Raw genomic sequence first — 24,341 nt, 5'->3', positions numbered from 1 at the left:
AAACACAAGAGCTCTATTTTTTGATGTTGAGAGCACTTTTGGCCAACCTGCTGACAGATTGTGAGACATTGGCAACGCAATGGCCTGATGAAATGTAAATGCTCAATATCTGAGTTCAAACTGAAGCCACTGCGGACACTCACAACACACACCTTGGAATTCACTGACAAATCCCCAAAGAGCTGTTTTGCTGAAATGAGTAAAGGTGGTAAAACCAGTGAGGGAGAGAAAAAAATGAAGAAGTGTTAAATGGAGTGAAAAGATGCTACCATCTGCCAGTAGGCATGGAAAAAGCCCTTATCTGTTCCACTAAGCATCAGTAAAGTGTTGTCGTTAATGGGCTGACTCAAGCGACAGAATCAACGTGCTCTGTGGCACTGGCCACAGAGGACTATAAAGTTCCAGATATGCAAAGAATTGTCTTTGGCTTGTGTCTCACTGAGCAGCTGTGTCGTACTGCAGGGCCCCTGTGGGTAAATATAGGTCTTCTGATAAACCACTGAACCAGACTGTACAATCTGGGATAAAACATCTTCGCTGTCACTTGTAGGTTTCAGTAGATGTGTTTTAAAATTGGAAGGTTTTTTTAATACTTGTGGGGATCTTAGCACTTGCTGAAGCCACAAATATATTAGTCAAAATGGCTGACAGGATGATAGGATGAGCGAGCTGTCAGTCAAGCAAAGAGTTTTCTTTAAGCTTTAACGCTTATTATTGAAACCTCCACTGGAACAAATGAAAATTCTAATTAAAACACTCAAACTAACTCAGCTGCTAAACTAAATACATCTTCGACAGTGATTCTTCTTTAGACTATAGAAGAAATTTTGTTGTAGAAAAAATGTTAATGTTTTACTGCAGTTTTAAGTGATTCTTCCCACATGTGTGAAAGAACAATAACAGAACCAAAGTTGCTTTCTGTCAGCTTGTAAAGTCAGGAATTTCCGAGTAAACCGCCAACAAATTGGTAATGGCAGCTCTAACCTCAGACAAGCCCGTCTTAGGCAGACATACAAGTTGTCATGTTTCAGATGAACAATTGGCAGACTTTTTCCCCCAATTTATATAATGAACAGCTATGTTTTCACAGCAACAGCAAGTAGCTATTTGGTCAGAGTATAGTATGTAAAATAAGCAAACGCAACATCACTTGAAGGGACATGATTAAATGTATCACCTTATAACTGCATTACTTCTAAGTTGAACTGCCAAATTAAAAACTAACAGTTGGCATTCATTCATTCTTCCATGTACACCCCACAGTAGGAACACAATGCAACAAAAGTCAGTACAGCCAAGATTACTGAGACTCAACTATTTTATTTTTTCCAAACTTCATATGTCGACCTTTATTTTTGATGACAGATTTAATCCTCATTGGCTTGGAGGATACCACATTTCTGAAGAGATGTTCAGTTGATCCCTGCTGGATGGCTGTCTACCGTTCTCTTTAAAATTCCTCAAATTTACTCAATTGGATTCAAGTCCGGAGACATACTTGGCCAGGTCACAGTTTTTACTTCTTTATTTGTTTTTAGAAACTCTTGTGAGATTATGGCAGCTTTAGATTATCATGAGTTATCATCCCTCAACTAAGCTTCTGGAGACTGCAAGTCATCTTGTACGGATCTTTTTTTAAAAACATAAGTTTTTTGAATAGGTTGCTGCTCTTGAGTGACGGGAACAGGTACCTGCAGTAATGCTTGTCCTAGGTGAGACAGACGGACGTAGAGAGAGTGGCTCTGTTCAAAATGACAACATTAACTAGTTTTACTGAGGGGAGTCCATCTGTTCTATCACCACAGAGCAGAGGGAAATGGACACTGTGTGTGTGAACAAGTGCACTTTGCCAGTCATTGACAAGAATAACACCCATAACCATGGTAACTGTACATAAAGATGGGGACAGTTGCAGCCTTAAAATGTTGAGAAAATGAAAATGAAAAGCGCAAAATCTCAACCCAAATGTCTTCTCTTTCTTTTTATTTTTTTTTGCCTAAAACTAACAAAAATCAAATGATTGATGTTTGAGTCAAACACATTTTCATCTAAACCAAATTATCAGGTGCTAAACCTAACACCAATTGTAAATTATGGCTGAATAAAAGCAATTTTTGGGGGAAATTATGAGGATAGTTTTTTGGGGGGAAATTCGGAGGAAAATGCAGGAGCTGTACAATGTAATCCAATGTTGAGCTTTTTCCATCCCTGTGTGCCAGATGATTGCTGTGATCACCTGTCCTTGATATTGACATGGCACTGATGATTAAAGTGCTATCAGGCACTTCCCTTGTAATGTAATTGTAAGAGCAAATGCTAGCCGATATTTGGCTTGTAGACATGGGTCGTGGGTGTCAGTTTCCCACTGATCTATGGAGATGTCATTGAGTCACGACCCGTCAGCTGACTATGCATAATCTAATAAGAAGAGCACTTCAGCAGCAGTCTCGATGAGGTCATACTCACTTGTGTTCAATTACAGCAGCCCTGTTAACAAACTGCAGTTGAGTATATGGAGCGAGAGGAGTTAATGGGGCTGTGGATTAAGACAGTTTCTAGTACATTTTACTCTGGATCATCTAGTTCAAGCACAAACTTGAGTACATCTTCAAGTAGAAACTGCAGACAGACAGACAGACAGACAGACAGACAGACACACACACACACACACGCGCGCACACACACACGCACACACACACAACTCTGTGGTTCTTGACCACTAATTACATTAGCAGTGAGCGTCTGAGTGCATGTCTCTGAATGTTAATTCGATCTAGCACCAGTGGAGGCACTAATAGCTTTTATGTTGCTGATTAGCAAATAGGAGGATATCTGAGTGACTGCACTTCCTCACAGTCAATCATAAAGCATCCTTATACCAGACATTAACTCTCTTTGTGGTGCTTATGTTCGGGTCACTGTTGGCCGCAAATAAAACTTCCATAAACTCAGTCATGTCCTGAAAATGGGAGATATGTACATGTTCAGTGAAAAGAAAGGCAATTTGAAATATTTTAATGGCGTCACCTTGGGCATTATAGGAACAAATAAATGCAATAACAAGAACTTATATCCTGGAAACAAATATTCATAGGAGTGGAATATTTGATGCACCATATTTCGCTATAAGGAGTTTTGTCAGTTGAAAGTATGGTAATGTGGACAGTCCCTTAGCTTCCTCGAGAGAAACTGTAAAAACTGTAGAAACTACAAAACTATTGTACGGAGCAATAGAGTCAAGTGATGTCAACAGCATACAGTGAGCACATATCAGCCAAAAACCTTGGTAAACAGTAAAAAAAAACAAACAAAAAAAAACAATTATTAATGAGTTTGATAGTCAAAGACTATGTTCAAACAACAAATAATGGAACATTAAGAGGTCTCTATGCATTTTCAGCATATGCAAAAAGATCTTCTACTGTACTCTTGTAAAGTGGATTTCTCTGTCTCTACCTGCAAAATGGTAGCAAAAAAAGAGAAACTTTTCAAACAAAAAGCAATGGTTTGGTGAAATGCAACCATTTAATTCTCATATTTGCTTCACAAAAACACTGGAAAAAGGACTGTGGACTTGGAGAATAAAGTTTCTAGTAATAAGAAAAAAAGTTTTTCTTTTGGCTACATATGGAGTCGCTCTTCAAAGCAACTTCCCTGTGGAAATGAACAACTGCTAATAAAGTAAATACTACTAAACTTCAGCGTCTCACAAATGTGTCTCTACATTTAATACGCAATTGCATACAGTAGCTCTTTCCAGGAAACTTCCCGGAAAATATTAGACAGTGATGGAGCCATTAAATAGTACCTTACCAAAATAACCTGGTCACAATGTGATACATAGGACAGTTTAGCATCCAAACAGAACAGATGCTAAGTTAATTGATGGTCATCAAGTATACAACATATCTAGGAAAAAACACTGGAGGCAACAGGATGTTTCCAATTTTGGTCTTGGGCTGCTCCTTGATGTTACAATTATAGTATATTCATTAATCACTGAGGTTTGGATCAACTGTAAGGAAAACATTAAATGTTATTGTTGCTGATATCGAAGCAAGCAGCAAAAATGCTAAAAACAAATCATCATGACAACTGAGATGTGATTTGTATAATTAAATCTGGTAATAACATAATGTTCTCAAAGAGTTTGTGAGTGATGAGTCAATCAGAGTAAGAGATAGTGGTACTAATTCATAAAACCTTCCTCCATTAAACACACACATGCACTCAACAAAGTCTCTTGGTGGCCATCAAATTATACTGGGCTTATTTTCCTGTCAGCTTCCACATCATTGCACCTGCTCCTCCTTCTCTCACCAGCTTGTTTAACTAACACTGCTATACAATTTGGCCTACACAGCAATGTTTACACTTTGGTTTGTAACACTGGGGGAAAATGGGATTAAAAAAAACTGAGCCTGACTCTACTTTCTGACATCTGTTTTACTATACAGACGAATACTATTCCATAGAAACAGGAAGTTATGCAGGCATTTATTTTTAGCAGCAACTACAAAATGGAGATGAAAAGCAAAACTCAGTATGCATACTATGTGTGTCTAGTTACTGCAGTGAGTTTCTGTATTGCTCCAAGCAGCAGTTTCTGTGCTCTGGTTTGGTAATCTGTGAGCTTTCGGTCTCATCATCACACTCAGTCCAGCATCTGTCACAGAAAGAAGCTAACAACATGACTTCAGTCATATATTCTTCATCTCAGACATCTCTCTCTACTAGTGACTTTCAGGAGAAAGAAAAATCTTGTGTTTTGGTGAGTCTTACCAGCAGCAAAGAGGTCTGCTCAAAACAATCACTGTATTCATGGCAATGAAGGAAATGTCACCCAATGCAGTCAGTGTTAATGGTACAATAGTCTTTGGACAACAGTGGAGGTCTGTAGCCTACGGGAATAACATATGGAAGTAAATCAATGGATTGTTGGCTTTGGTGTTTATGGCATTTGTAGACAGTAAGGAAATGTAAAATTGGCAGCCAGTCATAATTATGACTAAGCCTATATTTAGTATAGGCTTGAATTAGCTGAATTAAATAACAGCTTCAGTTGGTTAGGCTCATTTAAGCCAGGCTTTTCACATTAATCCTTACTTTTCGAGGCTTTATTTGCAAAATATGCTTCGGTCTGAAAACAGGGGTTGAAACAAGACCTGTAGAAAGCAGCTTTAGCTGAAATCAGGCTACAGTAATTTATAGCACTGACTATTGTGAACTGCATTTCAGGTTGATTCTGCTGGCAGTCAGGCAGGAAATGAAGGTGAAATGAAAAAATTTAAACACTGAGAAATGACTGAGATAATTAAAGCACCAGTATTTTAGGTTGCATTCACCCAACACTACACCATACCAAAAAAAAAAAAAAAGAAAATACCAATATATTTCTGATGACTTATTACAATCATTGTATTTATGCTAAATAGTTCAGTGCAGCCTCTATTACATGACTGCACAGGAACAAAGCCACACTAGGCTTATCAACAGATTAGAAATCACAGCTCAAGACTCTTACCAATAGGTAACAAAGTCAGCAGGAGCCAAGGAACACCTCGCTGTGCTCTCTTAGAATAATCCGAAATTATTCATGTGCACGGCTGCCGTCAGCAGGAGAAATACATATGTAAAACACTTGTGTAAGTCCTCAGTGTAAAGGCACACGCTGTTACCTGACAGAAGAAGTCTGAACTGTCACCTAACTGCATGATGGAACATCCTAACACCCTCACACACACACACACAAAATATTATGGTGAGTATACATGTATATGATGGATGATAGCTATCAGTGTTGAATTGAAAATTGAAACATTTCTCCTAAACTGCACAAAGGTTCATGATATTAGAATTTTGAATGAGCACCACTTTTTGTGTCTAATAAACCACACTGTTATAAATAAACTGTAAAAACTGCAAAAAAAAATGATGACCATATTTACTCAATAAAAATGGCTAAAGGAATTTAAATTATTCTTTTTTTTTTTTTTTAGTTGAACATATTTTGATAATTCAATAACTTTTAAAACAATTTTGGCAGGACATTAAGTTCATATATATTGAGTACAATTTCATTACAGTATATTCTGAAGGAAAGGAGAAAGGAAACTGAAGGATTTTAATCATTGAAAAGTGGTTGGTTTTAATCAACTTGCATTTGTCTGATGCACGTTGCACCATGCAAAGGGCAACAGCATGTTTTCTTCAAAGATATTGCACAGTCATTATATTCGGATCCTTCATGGAGTTGAATATTGTTGCAGGTCCGTAACGGTAGCTTGTAGACTGAGAGTAGGGTTAACACTTGCTATGTTCTGTTTGGCTTTATGTTAACCAGTTAACTTTACTGCCATCTGCCATTATTGAAATACTTTAGACCTCCATCCATCCATTATCTATACACCGCTTAATCCTCACTAGGGTCGCGGGGGGCTGGAGTCTATCCCAGCCGACTTAGGGTGAAGGCAGGGGACACCCTGGACAGGTCACCAGTCTATCACAGGGCTACACTTAGAGACAGACAACCAAGCACACTCACATTCACACCTTTACAATTTAGAATCACCAATTAACCTCAACTGGACTGTGGGAGGAAGCTGGAGAACCCAGGGAGAACCCACAACCCACGCTGCACAGGGAGAACATGCAAAGATCCCGGTGCCCCCACCAGGACGCGAACAGGCAACGTTCCTGTTGCGAGGCAACAGTGCTAACCACTGCACCACCTTGCAGCCCTACTTTAGACCTGTCCAATAAAATAACGTGTAATCTTAGGTAANCCACCTTGCAGCCCTACTTTAGACCTGTCCAATAAAATAACGTGTAATCTTAGGTAACTTGTGGTGGCCAGAAGCTCTATTGTGTTTGATTTGACCTAATTATTCGGTATACAGTATCAATTTGTAACAGAAGCCATTTTGAATACTCTAGTTCTGATATAGGAATAACACTATAATGCATGGATAAGCAAGTGTACAGGTGTTCATAATAATGGTTTGGTGTTGATAAGCCATGAGCAGTTAAACCAAATAGCAGTTCTTTCCTCATAAAAAGCTCATTTTTTGAGTTTGCAAACTCACAGATGCACCTTTCCGGCCACCAGCACGCCATGACCCCCTCACTGACAACCACTACTCATTGTTTCAAGGTTAAATGACTGCCTACTTCTAGGTATCTGTTGATGGGAGACTAAAATCTTTTATCTTTGTATGTACAGAGCAACCCTGACCAGCATGTAAGACAAAGTGTTCATTGTACAAAATTTCTTAACAACCAGCATAAATATGAATACGGTACCTTCACATTGTCTGGATGGAGCCCCCCGGGGTGTTTGTCCATGTACTGGCACAGGTCTGTGTGCTGCGAAATGGATGGAAAAATAGCACAATGTTAATAAAAAAGACTTTAAAGATGCAACATGTCCCAACATCATGGTGATTAGGTGTCATTTGTGTTAAATGTGAGCAAATGAATCCGTTGTTGTTGTCTGTTACTGGTGTGTATACTGTTGTCGATATAGACTACGTCTCCCCCTGATGTCAGGAGAAGAAATGTAGTGTATTTTATAGTAGGGTTTACCATCTGAGCTGATGTCCTCACTCTCAGAAAACCTGACTAATATGACATGCATTCAGTGTTGCACTGGTCTGCCCTTCACCCCTGTGCTTTGTGAGCAGATTTGTGGACGGAGGAGGTAGTGGTTCAGAAATCGTACTGATGTCTCCCACTGCGGCCCACACCAGCAGAGCCTTCTCTGCTGAATAATTCACACAATGCCTCAACGTGGACATGCCTGTCCATCTTATTCAAAACCCTGTTCTGTCTCTGTTTCCATCTCTTGGCTTTTTTATTTCCTCCACTATCTCTCTATAATGTGTCATTGTCTTCCCCCATCAGTTTTCTGTCCCTTCGCTCTGTGTGTTTCATGCTCTCCCTGTCACTCATCATTAGCTTTGAGAGAAGAACAATGAACAGATTTTTTCTGGCTGTGTATGTAAAACAGCATAGGGCAATCGCAGCACTGATGACAAGATGATATATCAACATTAAAAACGCACTCCAGCACATTTGCACAGCTGGGAATTTAGCAGTTTAATCAAACACAAAACCACTGGCCAGCAAGTTGAATTAATAAATGAATTAGCGAATAATCTCTCATAGTCAAAGCACCGTGTTGCACAACATGTGATAGGTATGTATATTCAGAGAGGATTCTGTGCAGAAGGTTAACTGATGTCCCTGTTTAAGCTCTAAAGTCAAACTGATCTTTTCTCTCATTCTTTATTCAAACGCAACATGCTGTGCTCTTTTCACATTTTAGAAGCTGAACCTTTGACATGTGTCATATCTACCAATAGGGGGCATTGTGCTGTCTTCAGTCTCATTAAATGCAGCAGAGAAGGAAAGCTGAGTAAGCTGGTTGAGAGATCAGACCTCGCTCAGCACTTCAAGATCAAAGATTGACCTGAATATAAATGTGACCATCAGAAACTGCTGTCAGTTGCTACATGAAAAGGGATAACAGAAGATCCGGACTGTTCTGAACCTTGTAGTTACTCTGTTAACTACTTTTGTCAAAGACTCTGAGGTGAAAACTTAAAAGGGTGGTTTCATTTGCAAAATTCTGTGTTGTTTTTTGTCTCACAAGAAACTGTAGACTAGTTTTCAACATGATGACAGACTACAGATAAAAACAGATACAGACAATAAAAATGTTTTTGTGGGTAGTAATTGATGTTAATTTCCGGGCTTCTGTTCATCACCACGTTGCTACTTATAGGAAGTACGTAACAAATATTCAAAGGTCCAAGGAGTACTTCAACATGAGTTATCTTGTACTAATCATCAACTCAAGGTGAAGGTAATGTGGTGGCAACTGTGTACCAACCACACAATATACACTGGACTTGAGAGCTAAGGGGAACCTGCAGGGCTGAAAGATGAAGCCAACATAGAAGCGCCAAAAACTGCAGGTCCTTAAAGGGCCACTAAAGGCTGGCCTCAACTGGTCAATCCCCATAGACCCCCTATGCTAAAACACAACTTTACAGCAGTACTAAGCATGTTTACAGCCTGGTACAAAACATGGCTTTGGTTTCTATAGCTAATTGTCACATTCCCATCAACTATTAATACAACTCAGCTGTTTAAATTGCATTAAGAAATAAAGTTATGGGTCATTGGGGGCGTGGCCACTTTGTGTGACAGGGAGCTGAGTGACAGGTGGGTGCCTTCAACAGTCAAGAGTTAAGCAGATTCAGGCACTACCAAGATGGTGACAGCCAGCCCACTGGACTTCAAAACCGCTCTTCAGAAAACGTGTGGGTGATGTCCCATAGGGGTTGTTTATCTTTATATAGAGTCAACGCGTGGGAGTTTAAATCTACAATGTATAATAGAATATGGCTATACATAGACATTCTATTTGTGTATTTTAGAAGTCATAAATGCAATGCTACTGAGCATATCAAATTTTGGTTATGAACACTGCTGTGTAATATACTGTCAGTACTTCATGTTCTGACCAAAACAGCTCTGACCTGCCCAGGCATGGACCCTGCAAGATCTCTGACATGGCCTGTTATGTCTGGCACTAAGACATGAGCAGCAAAACTGTTAAGTCCTGTAGGTAGCAAGGTGGAGCGACTGCAGACCAACACACCACGTCCTCACACCACATCTTTGGTTCATGTTTTGCTCTTATTCGGACCTCTGATGGTAGGTACAAAGGACATGCCTATATTATCAAGGTAAGCAGTATTGCTAGGTCACAGTTTTCCTCCATGCCAAAAATATGTCAACATCATTTGATGACATTTGGGTCCACAGTATTCAACAGGGCAGTTGTGGAAACATACTAAAACAGCAACCTTCCAATAAAATGGTCGCCTGTCTTCCTGTTACGGATGCAGACAGACCAGCCTCTGGTGGACCTGGCTGCCATCCTATGGCATGGAGTAAAGAGCGGAAAAAGCTCTGGCTGCTTTAACATTCTTCAAGTGCCCTATAACCAAGAGTATGCCAATCAAAATATCCACAGCTCATGTTTCTGTGTGCAGAGTATTAAAAACTGAAACTCAATCAGTGAGTCTGCACTGAGGTCAAATCAGTCAAACGAAAGAAACACACATGAACGCTGACCTCTGTTCCCCTTTAAAACTGGGCTTCATTTCCTCTTGAATGCTAAAAACAGATTCCAATCTAATTTCGGAACTCTACGGTCAACCCATCAAAGTTCCAATGGGTGATCTCAGTGTGCAGACTCACCACATATTCAAAGACCAGAGTCAGGGTTTCCTTGGTGTGGATGATGTCATGGAGGAGCACAATGTTGGCATGCTTCAGGCCTTTCAGAAGAGATGCTGCAGAAGCAGAAACAGAACAGACAGCACGTTAATACAAAGCACATACTGAGATAAGACCAGGACCTGCTATGATCTATGCTTTCATTAGTTGCATCATTAGACTGTCTCACTGCATACAGGGGATTAAGAAAAGATTAAAACACAAAGAGAAAGTACAGGGTGGATTTACTGCTGGAAATTCTCACACTCATTTGTCAACACATTTATGATGTAAAAGTTATTCTTAATTAGCAGTAAGATGATGTGCTGGGGAGATGATTCAAATGCTCATTACTTTACTGGCAAAGTCTTACTGGGGAGGTTGCAAGGAAATACACAGGTCTTAATTTGAGTCACATCTTAGTACAGTACTGTGAGGATTGTGCAAAATACAAAGGAATACGTGATAAATGAGGTAGATCGCTTACAGTTTGCCGTAGTCAGTTTTCCATTGGAAGATTCACATTAATTAGTTGTTTGTTTGTTTTTTTTTTTTTTAAAAAACAGCAAAATAAAGATTTTTGATTATTTTATTACATGGAAACAAATGAAAGCGTACTTGATTGTAGAATGAACTTCAGGATCAGCTTATTAAAAAAAAACAGAATTCTCAGTAGGTTTCCTCAATAGAATCTCAGCGTATACTTAGTCTCCAGAAAACAGACGACAGTTAAAAGTTTATAGGCACCTCCAGATCACCTTTAGTTGTTACTGTATGCTCACAATAGGTTCTTTGTTACTCTGGGTTTTCACCCTTCAGGTCTACCACCAGAAAGAATTTTTATATTCTCCAATAATAATAATAATAATAATAATAATAATAATAATAATAATAATAATAATAATAATAATTTCTAGGAACACCAAGCTGTGATGAGGTCATGTGTGACCTGAGATGATGAACGTCAAACACTGGAGTTCATCTGAAAAGTCAGTGTGTCAGAAGTGTAACACGACCACGGCTTCTTCTGCATGTTTCTCAGGAATTATACTGACTTACATTTAATGATGTGTAATCAACATATTATCCTATAAAGATGCTGATGTTGAACATCAGTAACAGATATGTGTTTTATTAAAAATGCACTGTACACCATTAGCTATCATTAGCAGTAGCTGTCTATCAGAGCCAGTCTCTGGAATAAAAATGAAGCAGTTCCATATGGAGTCAAAACTGAGCTCTAACCTGTATCTGAGTTTATGATGTCTGCATGTCCATACAGAAAAAATATTACCAGAAATGTGTCAATATTATTTGAAGTACTATGAGTTGGAAAACCATGATTTTTCTTTTAGCCCAGTAATAACATTATAAAACTCTTCCAGTTGGGACACTATTGGAGGGATTTCATCGATCATACCTGATCAGTGAGAGTTCTAATAATGGCTATGAATGTGAAAAAATTCATTTCAATATTTCTTTTTCTCACATAATGCCTCTGACTGTCAACATACTCAATTTTTTAGAGTTCCTATTGTTTCTGGCTTGTGTTATTTTATCAAAGTACATATCAATGAGCCTGCAAAATTTCAGGACTCTAGCTACATTATTTCTCAAGTTATGGCAGTTCAAACCTTGCTACACAGGTGAGAGTGGAAAAAATGACATGAAAATCGACATGACCCCACCTTCTTTAAGAATTATGAACTCAAAAAGTTTTGACTCAAAAACCTGTAACTAAAGACTTTTAGACATGTTGTTCTTACAAACATATGTATGCACAGGAAAAAAATCAGACAAAGGTGTGAACATTTTTAACAATTGGGTGAACTGAGTTGAATGACCTAGTTTACTAATTTAATTCAATTGAAATAGAATTTTCCTAAACAAACTGCTTTAATTAGATTGAACAGCTGGGAGAATACAGATACTGAAGACTTGCCAAATAATAGGCCTAAAAAGATTTAAAATGAAAGCCTTATAACCATTCGTTTTTTTTCAGAGAAATGTTGACTTCACAGCCTCCCTTCCACTTCTGAACTGAAGTTACAATCTTGGTCACCACTGCTTGTTTATATTAGTTTATGTCAGTTTTCTTGGCCCTATATTTACTGTGCAAACAATACACAAGTACGTTATAGGAGACATAAATGGGATTTTCAGATGGTGGCCAATGTGATTAATTTAGGAAACACAACAAAGTTCTTTTCCAAGGGCACAGGGGAGCTTTGACGGACAGATCTTCAGAGAGCCGGCAAGTGATGAAGCCTCATGAATACATTCATCCTGTATGAGTACCTAAAGGTTGTTAAAAAAAATCAGATAAGCAGATCAAAGGCAGGACTCCTCTCAGTAAGCAGGAGGTTAGCGCTACAGTCTGATACCTCAAAGATCCTGTCACCAGTCTGAAGATCCAAACTCCTCCTTCACACGCACACATACACACACACGCACACACACACACGCGCGTGCACACACACACACATGCATGCATGCATGCGTGCACACACAAAACCCATCTCTAGCAACGGCATGCGTGTGTCTAGTTTTAATAACCGGGAGCACACACATTCAGCTGTCCTCTACTCTGGGATATTTTATTCAGCAGTAATGCCGCTCACATATCTGCACTGGGAGCTTCCTGCTCAGTAATTGCTGAATTAGTTCAATTTCAAAGTGCCTTTCTGATCCTCTCACAATGAGAGTTTGGGCAATGTGTGTGTGAAGTCCAAGATGGCTCTCACTTAATCAGGCATGGATCATACAGATCAAACAGACAGCATCATTTTCTCATCGAAATTTAAATACCAGTTGTGCCTGTGGAGGCTAGTGTTTCTTCCTTTGGTCCATCCAGTAAAGTAAAAAGTTTCAAGGGTTTCTCATACACAACTGACAGGATAAACCAAGCCAGGCCTGCACTCTACTGCTGTTATACACTCTAAGGAGCTGCAACATTAAGACCACCTGTCTAATGTACTGTAAGTCCGTCGCATGCTGCCAAAACAGCTCCAAGCCGATGAGGCCAGGATTCTATAAAACTTCTGAAGGTGCCCTTTGAAATCAGGCACCAATATGTCTGCAGCAGATCTTTTAAGTCCTGTAAGCTGTGATTTGGAGCCACTGAGCTTTAGTCACGTTAAGGCACAACACCCTGCCGCTGGTTCACGGTGTGTTCATGTTCATGTTTTTGAGAATAATATATATCCCAGATCTTTTCATGTGCCCTTCTTATGGCACAATTAAGTGGTCTTATTTTCTTGGCTCAACAGTGTATGAACCCAGTAAAAAAATTACATGAAGACCACTGTGGCAGTAGTTCCCAACCTTCCCACTTTGCAGTATCTAGTCCTGTTCAACCAAAGAGAGATGTTTTGGTTTTGTATTTATTTGAATAGTCTTGAAGACTGATTGAGCTGAAGAAAAGACAAGCAAAAGATCAAGAATTTTGTGACCTCTTGTCTGAATCTCAACCCCATGTTGAGAACCATTACACAACATGTCATCTTTAATGGCCTACATGATATGGTCTACATGATCTGTTTATTTCAATCAAATCCTAAGGCAAAGGGCAACGTAAGCAAGTGTAGTATAGAAATTCAAACCCTGAATTGCAGAAACTCTGAGAATAGTCATCCAGCAATCTACAAGAGATCTTGTATCAAATAGTTTAAAAATAAACATATTTTCATAGATGCTGTATTTTTAAAGAGGTAGAAGGAATAAATGTCATTGTAAAAACTTCTAATAAGGCAACTAAACATTTTGAAATGAAAAAGACATCTTATCAGACACAAATGACTATTTGAGGCACTGTATTTTTAGATATCTCCAAACAGATCCGATCTAGATTTTTTTTCAGATAATGCCTTCATCTTGTGTTTCAAAAACTATCAGCTAACATTTGAAAACTTTGATTTCTTTTGCAGGACATTAAAAGGGATTTGCAGAAACACACATTTAGATTAAGCTGAATTATATAAGAACTGTTGTTTTGGTATCAGTACCGACACTCAGCAGCCATACTATAGAATATATTAAAAAGCTTCACATGGTATCTAGCCTCACTGTCACATCTATCAGTGATGTGCTCGTCCAGCATGCCAGCTGCATGCCAATTCATCATTTCTGGGGATTGATAGCTAAAACTTCATTATTATCATATTCTAATATTCCTAACTACACTCTCAATGTGTTCTTGCACAGTAATGCACACATGCTCTATTTGATTTCTCTGAGCTCTGGAATTCTATGTTCTGAAATATTTGTGCAGAAAGAGGTCCAAAGAATGATTTTTGATTGACTACCCATATCAGGCCTACAGCAGCGCCTCCCTTTCTCAATGTTTGATGTTTCTGGCCTTCACTGTGTGTGAGCGCAGGGATCTAATCAAAGGCATCTTATCTGTAACATAATCTGAAAACATTTCCAGTGTCACAAAGTGTGAACATACAGTGTAAACTGATAAGGTAGTTGCAGGTGTCACAGCAGCTCCTCCATCAATCGCTACAGTTAGTCCTGACAGCTCTGGAGTTCTGTGGTACACATAAATGGCCTTTTAGCCTAATGAGTTATAAGATGTGAGGTCCAGGTTTTCTCTTGAAAGCCGGATGTCTACTGACACGAGACAACAGGTTTTGTGCACTCTTGTATGCAGGCATTTAGCCCTCAGCACATCATGATTGTCTGATCAGTTGTTGTTTCTTACTATTATTAATCATTGTCAACGTACACATTGACAGATTAATAAACAGAAAGAAATTATGACTCTTTTTAAGAATGTTTACCTAGAAAGCCCTACATTTGAGGCAGTTTCCTGAGCGAGTGCACTTCTGTTTTTATGAGCATACAGCTGTCTAAAACCTCTCCTCCTGTTTTGTAATAAAACCAAACGGCAATGCATTGAATTGTTAAACTGTCTTGGTGATTTGACACAGGGTCCCAGAGACTTTCCAAGTGGCTGCTTCAAAATGGAAATTAATTCCAGTAATACACAGAACAGAGCAAATATCTGTGGTTGAAAGTCTTTCCGCCAGTAAACATCTTACCTTCCCTTATGGCTGTGAAGGGCGTTCCTTCCTCCTCCTGCAAACGAATTACCTTCAGAGCCACGAGTTTCCCATTCACCCTGGCAACAACATGAAGGACAACACACATATGGTAATCTGGTGGGTTTTTGTGACATTAAAAAAATCTATTAAAATCAGTGAAGCTGGAGAGCAGCGAGGATAGCTAAGTCAATGAAATGTAATTTAGCAGCAGTGGAGTGAGACCCGGGTACAAGGCCACAGGATTACAAGTGAATATGGCTCACCAATCAAAGCTGTTGTAGACAAGAGCGATGCAAAATAACATCATTACTGAGAAGATTAGAGTTTATGGAGTTTTGTACATTTACAGTGTTTGAACTTTCATTTTCTGGAATTTAATTAGCAAATCCTGCAGGGAAAGTACGAAAGCATAAAGCGTAAAATATGACAATTGAATCAATGAATAAAAACATCCATTCTATAGTGATTAAAATAAAGGAAACTATATTGCATGTGTGGGGTTCGCAGCTCTACACAAAAGAGAAAAATTGTTGACATTAAAACTATGCTCCGTAACTGTTATTGCTTTTCCATTTGATTATTTCATTTAGTTACAGCACTGCTCCTGTTTAATTAAATGTAATATTCACCGCATTCACGAGTGGCTCTTATTACCTATAAAACAGAGTGACTGGATTAAGCAAAGATTCAATGTGCACAAGCTACTTACTTGCTCTTTCCTTTGTAAACTGTAGCATATGAACCTTCTCCCAGCTTCTCCAGCTTTTCATAGGAATCTGCCTTTCCAAATTTGGGGCTTGTGGGCTGAGGAAAAAGAAGAGATATGAAAAGGTAATATGAAAGGACGATTCAGTAACCCAGAAAAGGAAAGTCTCAGAGGATTTCTCACAACACATTACAAGTCTATGAGAGAAATTAAAATCTGGAGGCTCCCCACTGCATCACTGGGGAGGTGTAATGCCGCTGAACAGGAAGCGAAAGAATTTTAGAAAATCTTCTTTTTATTTAATTGTCAGCTCATAACTTTTAGACACTTCATTGTCTCAGTACTTCAGAGACAAATAGGTAATGACTGCAACTTTGAAGGAGTGTGTTCATAGCCAGCTGGTAAGAACAAGCTCAACTTTGAAACTTTAACTTACTGAACGCTATACGAAAAGTTGCTACTGCAAGCTACAAAAACAACTTAGCAGCAGAAAAACTGAACTGACAATACAACTTCTGAATGTTAGATTCTTGAATGTAGCCACATTTTGCTTTAATACCAGCTTTGCTCACTCTTCACCCTCCAACCAGCTTTCATGAGGTCATCACCTGGAGCTTTTCCAACAGTCTTTAAGGCGTTGCCACAAATGCTGAGCACTTCTTGATCGCTTTTCGCTTTCTCTGCATTACAACTCATTCTAAACCATCTCAGTTGGCTTAACTCTGTGAATGTCGAGGCAAGGTTATCTGATGCAGCACTCCATCAATCTGCTTCTTGGTCAAACAGCCCTTCGAACGCCTGGAAGTGTGTTTTCACTAATTGTTCCTGACAAATGATGGTCCACTTAATGGCAGAGTGATGTTGCAGTACGTTTGCAGCCACTTTATCATAGTTTTTTTTTTTCCATAGTTTTTGTTCCTATACTTAAAGAAATTTTCAAGAAAGTTCTTCAAACTTCCCAGACTGACCAACATTCACATCCTAAGCTAACGATGGACTGTTGTTGGACTTTACTTAGCTGACCAATTATTGCCATCATTTGGATTACTCCTGTGGCTGAATACAGCTGTTTGCTTTCGAAGCTACCTCAGCACAAAATGATTGATGATCTCATTCAGGAAGGTAAGAAATTCCATCAGGCAACTTTTGACAAGACTTATCTGATTCCTCGAAACCATTAAAGGGGATGAACTCATCAAGCTGGTTATAATATTTGCAACAGTGTGCCCAGCTGTCATGAAACAAATAGTGGCTGATTTGAACAATCTAAAATGTGAAATATTTTATTCTGTTTATCACTTGGATTAAATAAACTATAAATGCCATGATTTGAAGAAGCAGTGTCGGCAGATTGTTAACAGTCCTCCACTTTGAATTCAGTCACAATTACTGAGAAATGTAATAAAAGTCCAAAATGTTCACGGCACACAATCTACTTTTGGATGCTACCAACTGGTATTAACCTTAATTTTGCTACTGTGGTTGACCAGGAAGCAGAAAACACTTGGTAGAGTTTTGGTCCCATGTTTGAAGCTGTGTTGGATATGAATACTGACGGTGCATCATCATAAACTGTTTACCACCATTTACTGCATGGTGAGCTGAATGATGACTATTGTGTTGTCGTGGTTGAGACGAGTCAATGTGTCTGTTTGACAAATCTCGAGCGCCTGCTTGAACAATCACAGGTAACATAGGTATATATGCGAGTGCCTATAACCTCCTACAGCACATACAGACCAGTAGGATTGATTTACTATGAGCTCCTGAAGGGTGTTGAAATTTAACTCCCAGAACTTTTCTCCACAGCACGTAGAGGACAGGAAACAAAAGCAAAACCTGCTCCAACATTTACGAGTTCAGTTCCAGGTTGGTAAGCTCTCACTGCACAAAGGGCTTATGTATCTCATCACCAGGAAAGTCCAGTATCTGCAAGCGAGTCTCATCTTTTCTTTCTGCATTGAACAATAAAGATCAACAGGAAAAATGAAGTGACTTTTTTTTGAGAACACTTTATTTGTCACCTAAACTCACTGTGGACTGAATGCCTGCAGTCAAGCACAGGGAAAAAGTTTTAGTGTTTCTGTCATCATGAGCATAACAACACCGGAATGCACAATGGTACCAACGTGCATTGTCAATTTATCTTCAAGCAAATTCCCTGCTCTCATGTGTTTACAGAAGGCCCAAGACAACCTTCAGGAAATGTCTAAACCTCCGTACAGTGTTTACTGCGTCTTCACTGTCCTCCCTGCTTTACTTCCCCCCCCCTGTTATCTTTCTATCCTCTGCAGCACTAAGAAGCTCAGCATTTCTAAGCGCTTCTCTAAACAAATTAGACTTCCTCCTGGGATCAAGCAGGAAGTGAAACTCTATCTGTGAAACAACTCAGTTGGACAGTAAGATATTCTCCTCCTGGTGGCTCAAGGAACCTCACAGAGAGACTTGTGACAACAAAGGGATTTCGTTCTCATGTATTTTTCATCCACAAAAAAAGAGTAATTGTTTTGCTGTCATGTGTGCTGTGTATCAACCATTTTATCCCCCACCTGCCACTAAACCCCACCCTCTTTTTATGACTGAATCCTTTTTACCTTATAACTGCACACCCTTACTTGAGATAAACTGAGGGATTGCCAGTCCAATTTGAATAACTACAGGGAAAGCTCAGTGGAACCAAAAATACACCAGAGATGGATTATCAGACCGGCAAAGCAGGAAACCACCTCCAGAACCCCAGGGGCCCTCAGAGCCCAGGTTCACACCATAGCCTCTGGGTTAGTTACTAGAAATGTGCACAGCTGAATTCTATGTAATGTATCCTTCTTTCTCTAAATGTTGGCCCACTACACAGAAAACTTGGGCATGGTTGTATATTCCATCACAGAATAACTGTCAGGTTGCAAACAGCAACTATTGTCATCATCCATGCATGGGACAATGACTTTCATTGTTTAGCATGTAAAATGCCCGTAAAACATGCTTATCGCTGTCCCCTGAAGCTATTTTAATGGCTTTGGTTGTCACTCAGCAGCACAGAGATGTTGAGTTGACCATCATAGACATCTAGAAACTAGTAAATATACACGATGCATCAGTGACCAATACTGCTGTTTGCTGTTGGTCAGATTCTGTGTGCCTGGAGAAACAATGAAACTGTAGCGCAATATGAAAATGAATATCATCAATATCAATAACATGTTTGCTTCAGGAACATGACAATACCTACACTTTTTTCATGCTTTGGTTGCTTCTGATAGTGTCATTATATTGAACAATTTCAGTGAGGATTGAATTGAAGACATCAAACAAAAGATCCAGCAGTAAAATGTTTCACATATACACTTCATTTATTAAAAAGCCCCCGAAAGACAAAGTCTTTACGTTCACTCCCATTTTAATGTAGAAAACTTTAGAAAACTTTGAGAGTTTGTGAAATAAAAGTAAAAGTAGAAGGACGACCCCAGCTAACTACGTATCCAACAACTCAACTTACAAATGACTGCTGCTTTGGAAGCTAATGGTTTGGTTTTACCGCAAGCATCAAAAGAAGTGGAAGAAATCAGGGTGCAGTGTACGGTCTGAGAGCATGTGCAGAGTTCTTTCTAGGACGGAATTAGATTTTCCCACTTAGTATAAAAGGTGAGTGCAGTGTTCAAAAGTGTTTTGCTTCCGAATGCGAGGTAAATGCCTGATAAAGATTTCAAAATCTTTATTGAGATTGAAGTTGGCTGGTTTGTGTGAGCAAAAAAAACTACTAACAGAACAATTTACACATTTTCATAATCATGGCTGAAACAATTCATTAGTGTCTCGCAGTGATGCTGGCAGGCAATCAGTCAAGCCTCATATCACACTTATTAAATCGCATTTGTGTGCACATTCATTAGGCCTTTCACATTTGGGGCTAAATTAAAAAAGGAACCACATATGTACAAAAACCCAGAAATCTCATTTACATGATTAAGAAAATCATGTTGTTTGTAAACAGCCTTCAATTAGGCATGTGAAGGGATACAGCCTGGCAAATCTGTTTTCAGATAAACAAAAGGAAAAGAGCTCGACTGCAAAAACAAAACACCTGAGAAACACTGAAGAAAAGTCATACCATTTCTTTGACATCATTTTTTAAAGTCATCACCCAGATTTTCTATTAATGTCACAACAACAAACATTTAAAGACCCCCAAATGTTTAAATCAGGTTTTTAAACCAAACTAGCAAGCTCATAGAGTGTTTTTTTTATATACTACAACAAGCACTGTGAGCAAAATGAGCAGTCAACGCCATGGCTGATCATTTCCACCATGAAACTCTGCACAAAAAGACGATTCAAAAAGTCATTTTAATACGTAACAAACCGAAAAAACCTGGCTGAACTACTCCCATACTTCAGCTTGCCATTGTGTAGTGCAGAATGGTTTTACGCTGCCTGAGCAGAGGTGTGCTTGAGTTGCAGTGAGTGGTAGAATGGTGGGATGGGGAGGGGTAGATACTGACAGAGATCTGCATGTCTAGGGAAAGCAACAATCTAATCACATTCTATTCACGCATGGGGGTATAAATAGAACTACAAAAAATCGGAAAAAAAAAAAAACATTTAATGTGTGATTTTGATGCACAGTGAATTCAAACTTGAAAGAGGACTTGGTTCTAATTCCCACTGCAAAGTGAGTGCTCCTCTTCTAAAAATGTTCTGTTGTATTACTAACTTCTACAGCATCATCCCACTATCCAGCTATCACATTTCAGATAAAACAAATTTACATAGTTGATAAAAAAAATGTGCATTATATTTCCTAGATTGTCTTCTAATGCTCCTGTAACGTGACAATGAGGTGCAGTAAAACTGTATTCCACTCCTCATCCTGTCCATGAGGAGCACGCCTCGTGCACACTGACCGTGCCGCAGTTGCTTCAGACTGGTTTAATCTGATTGAGTTTTTCCTCCCAGGTTAGCCGTCTTAACCAGCTTGACTGGTGGAGAGTGATGGTGGTCTGACAGGCAGAGGAATCTCTCTCTGTTGTGCAAACACCTGGAGAAATGTTCCATTGAGTTGCAGCAGGTGATCAATCATTAATTTTTTCGACAATTGTAATGGAGTTTCAAACGTTGGACAAAAATAAAAAGGGACTAATTATGAGCAAAAGAAAAACCTCTACCCCATCCTATCTCAGAATTACAAGCTGTGTTTCCATGGCAACACTGGCACAACTGTTGACTGCTTTCTCACCCACTGTTTATCAAACAGAGGCGCCTGCTCACCAAACACTGTATCACCAGCACCATTGCTGATGGTGACTTTTCATGTGGTGTTCCTTCTGCTTAATGATTCTTGTCTGTTTGCCTGAACTATTGTCACTACAGTCAGGTTGCCAGGTTTGGTGCCACTGTAGCTGCAAAGTGATCTATACCTAAACCTCAGCTCACTGATTACATTGTATGTGACAACCGGCTATTTAGATGCATGCATAGGGAATAAATAAGTCCCTCCAACACCATAAATTACTGCTTTCTGTTTGTGTATGGACTAAAAAAACAAGAGACACATATTAATCAGTGAGCTCTGGGGCCAGTTTTAAACCACTGAGGGAGTCAAGACAAGCTCTTTCTCCATGCTTCCAGTCGAAGCCAGGCTACCTGTCTTATCAACTCAATCACAGAAAAAAAGCGTTTATCTCATAATTAGGTAAAAGTTATCATTATGTGGTATTTCTGCTGCACAACGTCTACACTCATGTTCCTGAATGCAAAGTACCTCAAGTTAGTGGCAGCAGAAAAGAGTAACACTATAGCAGGCCCCAAGAGTTAGGCCTCCTGAAGGCAGTAGGATTTGACTGCAATGTCCAAGGTTGGTGGTATACTGTCTGTCCAGGAGTACATAACGGTCCACGTGATGAAAATGTCATTATGCCACAATGTTTATAAGAGTTCACTTGAGCCTCTCCGCATACATTTGCATGAACTCCAAAATGTGCATCCATGTGGACAGTCCATATGACAACTATTCCACAAAGGCAATAGTGTGTCTCTCGGTTACAACCTACAGTGCATGTATGTGACAGAGTTTTTCAATTGAACTACTAAAATTAGTAGAACAACAGGTCCATGAGTGTCAGAAGCTGGTGCGCTTCCACACCACAGTATAGCCAAGTCTGAGCTGATAAACCCTTGTCGAAAATGTATGCAATCACCAGCCAATCAAAGGCAAAACGTTTTGGGCCCCAAATTTGTCCTCATTCTCTCCGTAATGAAACCAGGGTAAAAATTCTTGCTACTGACTGACACATGGTTATAAAGAGGACACACATATGGACCCTTTTTTTTAAATGAATGCACATCTTCTTATACTGACCGTTCAAACCCTCTGGCTGCTTGACAAGACTGTGCACATTTGCATTGGCTGCAATGAGTTCACGTTAAGCTCCCACAAGTACATCTGCTCCTCTTTGCTGTTTATTTCACATAGTACTGGGACTGGTTTAAGATTTTTAAAAATCTTTTTAGGAGAGGGGAAGACACATGCAGCACATCCTGCAATAAGACTGAACTCCATCCATGACCACTGCATTGGGGACTCTCAGCCTCTATTCATGGGCTGCCTGCTCAACCAGTTGAGCAAGTTCATGATCATACTCTGGAAACATGTATTTATTTATTTTTAGTTCAACTTTTTTCAGTTTCTTTTTATTCTGTTTTGTTGTCTCGTGCTTTATTGCCAGCGTTTCCTTTTTCAGTGTGATCTAAGGCACCCAAAGGACATTTTGGGTTCAAACCTGTAACTACCATAGTTAGTCATTTTGAAGAAGCACATTTTCCTAAACTAAAAGAGGTTTTTTGTCATATTAACAGTGGAACAGAAAAGGTTTGTTATGTAGACACAATTATCTCCTCTTTGAAAAAGAAGGATCACTTCTTCTATCAAAACAGCCTTAAGAAGTCCAAATTAGTGTGGCTGTGTGCACTCTGCTCCTTGGGATCTCTAATAGCCTGATTTATGAAACTGGAGGATGAAACAATGGATAACAAGAAAAATAAGAAATTAAACTTTACTTGCAAAGCAGTAATATGAATCAAACAAATCCATTTATCTCATTGTAGTGGACTAGTTCAGTAGCTTCACAGTCATTCCTAGTAGTCGATGTAATTATTCAGCAACCATTAAGCTCTACCTAAGCACTAGTATGTGTGACGAAACCCATTTTAATTTTGTAATGTCCAGTGAACAAACTTTTGTTATAACTAAGTTTCAACTCAGGGAGAGCTTGTGCAACCAAGACCTGACTCCTCTACTGTGTGGTGTGTCTATGGTGTTGGTAATGTGTACTTACAGAACTAGGGCTGGAGTGCCGGCGCAGTTTGGGCGACTCTTTGCCGGCAGATGAGCTCTTGGCATTGATGCAGGCATTGTTCTCAGAGTGGACTCTCTTCACCTGGCTGGCGGGCTTCTCGAACGGGTCGAAGCCACTCTGCGTGCGCTGAACTCTCACCTTCTTGTCCTCAGGGATGGTGTCCAGGGGCTTGATGACCGAGTCTGTTCCCTGGCAGCTGCGTGTGGACATCTTTGTGACACATATCTGTCAAGAAGGGAAGAGGAAGAGAAGGGAAGAAAGGAGGGCAAAGATAAAAGTGAGCATTAAAGGCAAAAAAAATCCATCTGCGATTACCAGTGTTCAGCCAAAAACTGACTATGTGCCCGTCTTCCAGATCCCGCCTGTTTTTCATCTCTCTGTCAGCCTGGGTTTCTTCCCTCCCTGTAGAGCCTTGCTACTACCTCTCTGCTAGGATGAGAGCCTTTTTATCTCCATCTCTCTTTTCTCTGATCAAAACAGCTCCAGCCTCTGTCAGCTCTGCTGCACACACATAACCGGCTGCTGCTGCTGCACCCATACTGCACATTCACACCGTTCCACCTTATCTCTGACACACATCTACACATCCATACAATTGTGCAGACACGCTGCAGATTGTCTACAACAAGTCCATCGGGCACACTCACAGCTCTCCACACTTCCATCTCTTTCCAAAACAAAGCACCTTACCAGCTGCTCCTCCACCGTCGACTGTGCATTTTCGACACAAAAGACCCAGGTGGCATGACATGTTTTGCCACGGCTCCCTTCAGATTAAATATTTAGACCCGGGCTCCCCTGCCGGAAGAACTTCTAATTACTCTAATACACAAGGAGGAGTCATCTTGCAGCTCACTGACTTGCTTTTTAACATGGGCCAGGTTTCATTGGACACAATGCAATATTTCTCACTACACAAGTTCCCTCCTCTGTCACGCTAATGTG

The 24,341-nt window shown here is 39.6% G+C and overlaps 1 protein-coding gene across 2 annotated transcripts in view; it reads right to left on the bottom strand.

Moving 5' to 3' along the window:
- cdk14 (cyclin dependent kinase 14) overlaps positions 1 to 23,617 on the bottom strand; it is a 144,003-nt gene extending 120,386 nt beyond the window's left edge. For both annotated transcript variants that reach the window (XM_008290501.1, XM_008290500.1), the window contains exons 1-5: positions 23,376 to 23,617; positions 16,048 to 16,142; positions 15,336 to 15,415; positions 10,273 to 10,367; positions 7,303 to 7,365 (exon numbers count right to left, since the gene is read on the bottom strand). In XM_008290501.1, coding sequence (XP_008288723.1) covers positions 7,303 to 7,365; positions 10,273 to 10,367; positions 15,336 to 15,415; positions 16,048 to 16,142; positions 23,376 to 23,606 — 564 coding nt within the window. In that variant the 5' untranslated portion in view covers positions 23,607 to 23,617. The remainder of the gene's footprint in view (positions 1 to 7,302; positions 7,366 to 10,272; positions 10,368 to 15,335; positions 15,416 to 16,047; positions 16,143 to 23,375) is intronic.
- Positions 23,618 to 24,341: the final 724 nt, after the last annotated feature.

Source organism: Stegastes partitus, unplaced genomic scaffold, assembly GCF_000690725.1.
Source record: "Stegastes partitus isolate 25-593 unplaced genomic scaffold, Stegastes_partitus-1.0.2 Scaffold677, whole genome shotgun sequence".
Taxonomy (NCBI): Eukaryota; Metazoa; Chordata; class Actinopteri; family Pomacentridae; genus Stegastes; species Stegastes partitus.
Note: the sequence above shows the minus strand (reverse complement) of the source record. Positions and strands in the feature narration are given on the sequence as shown.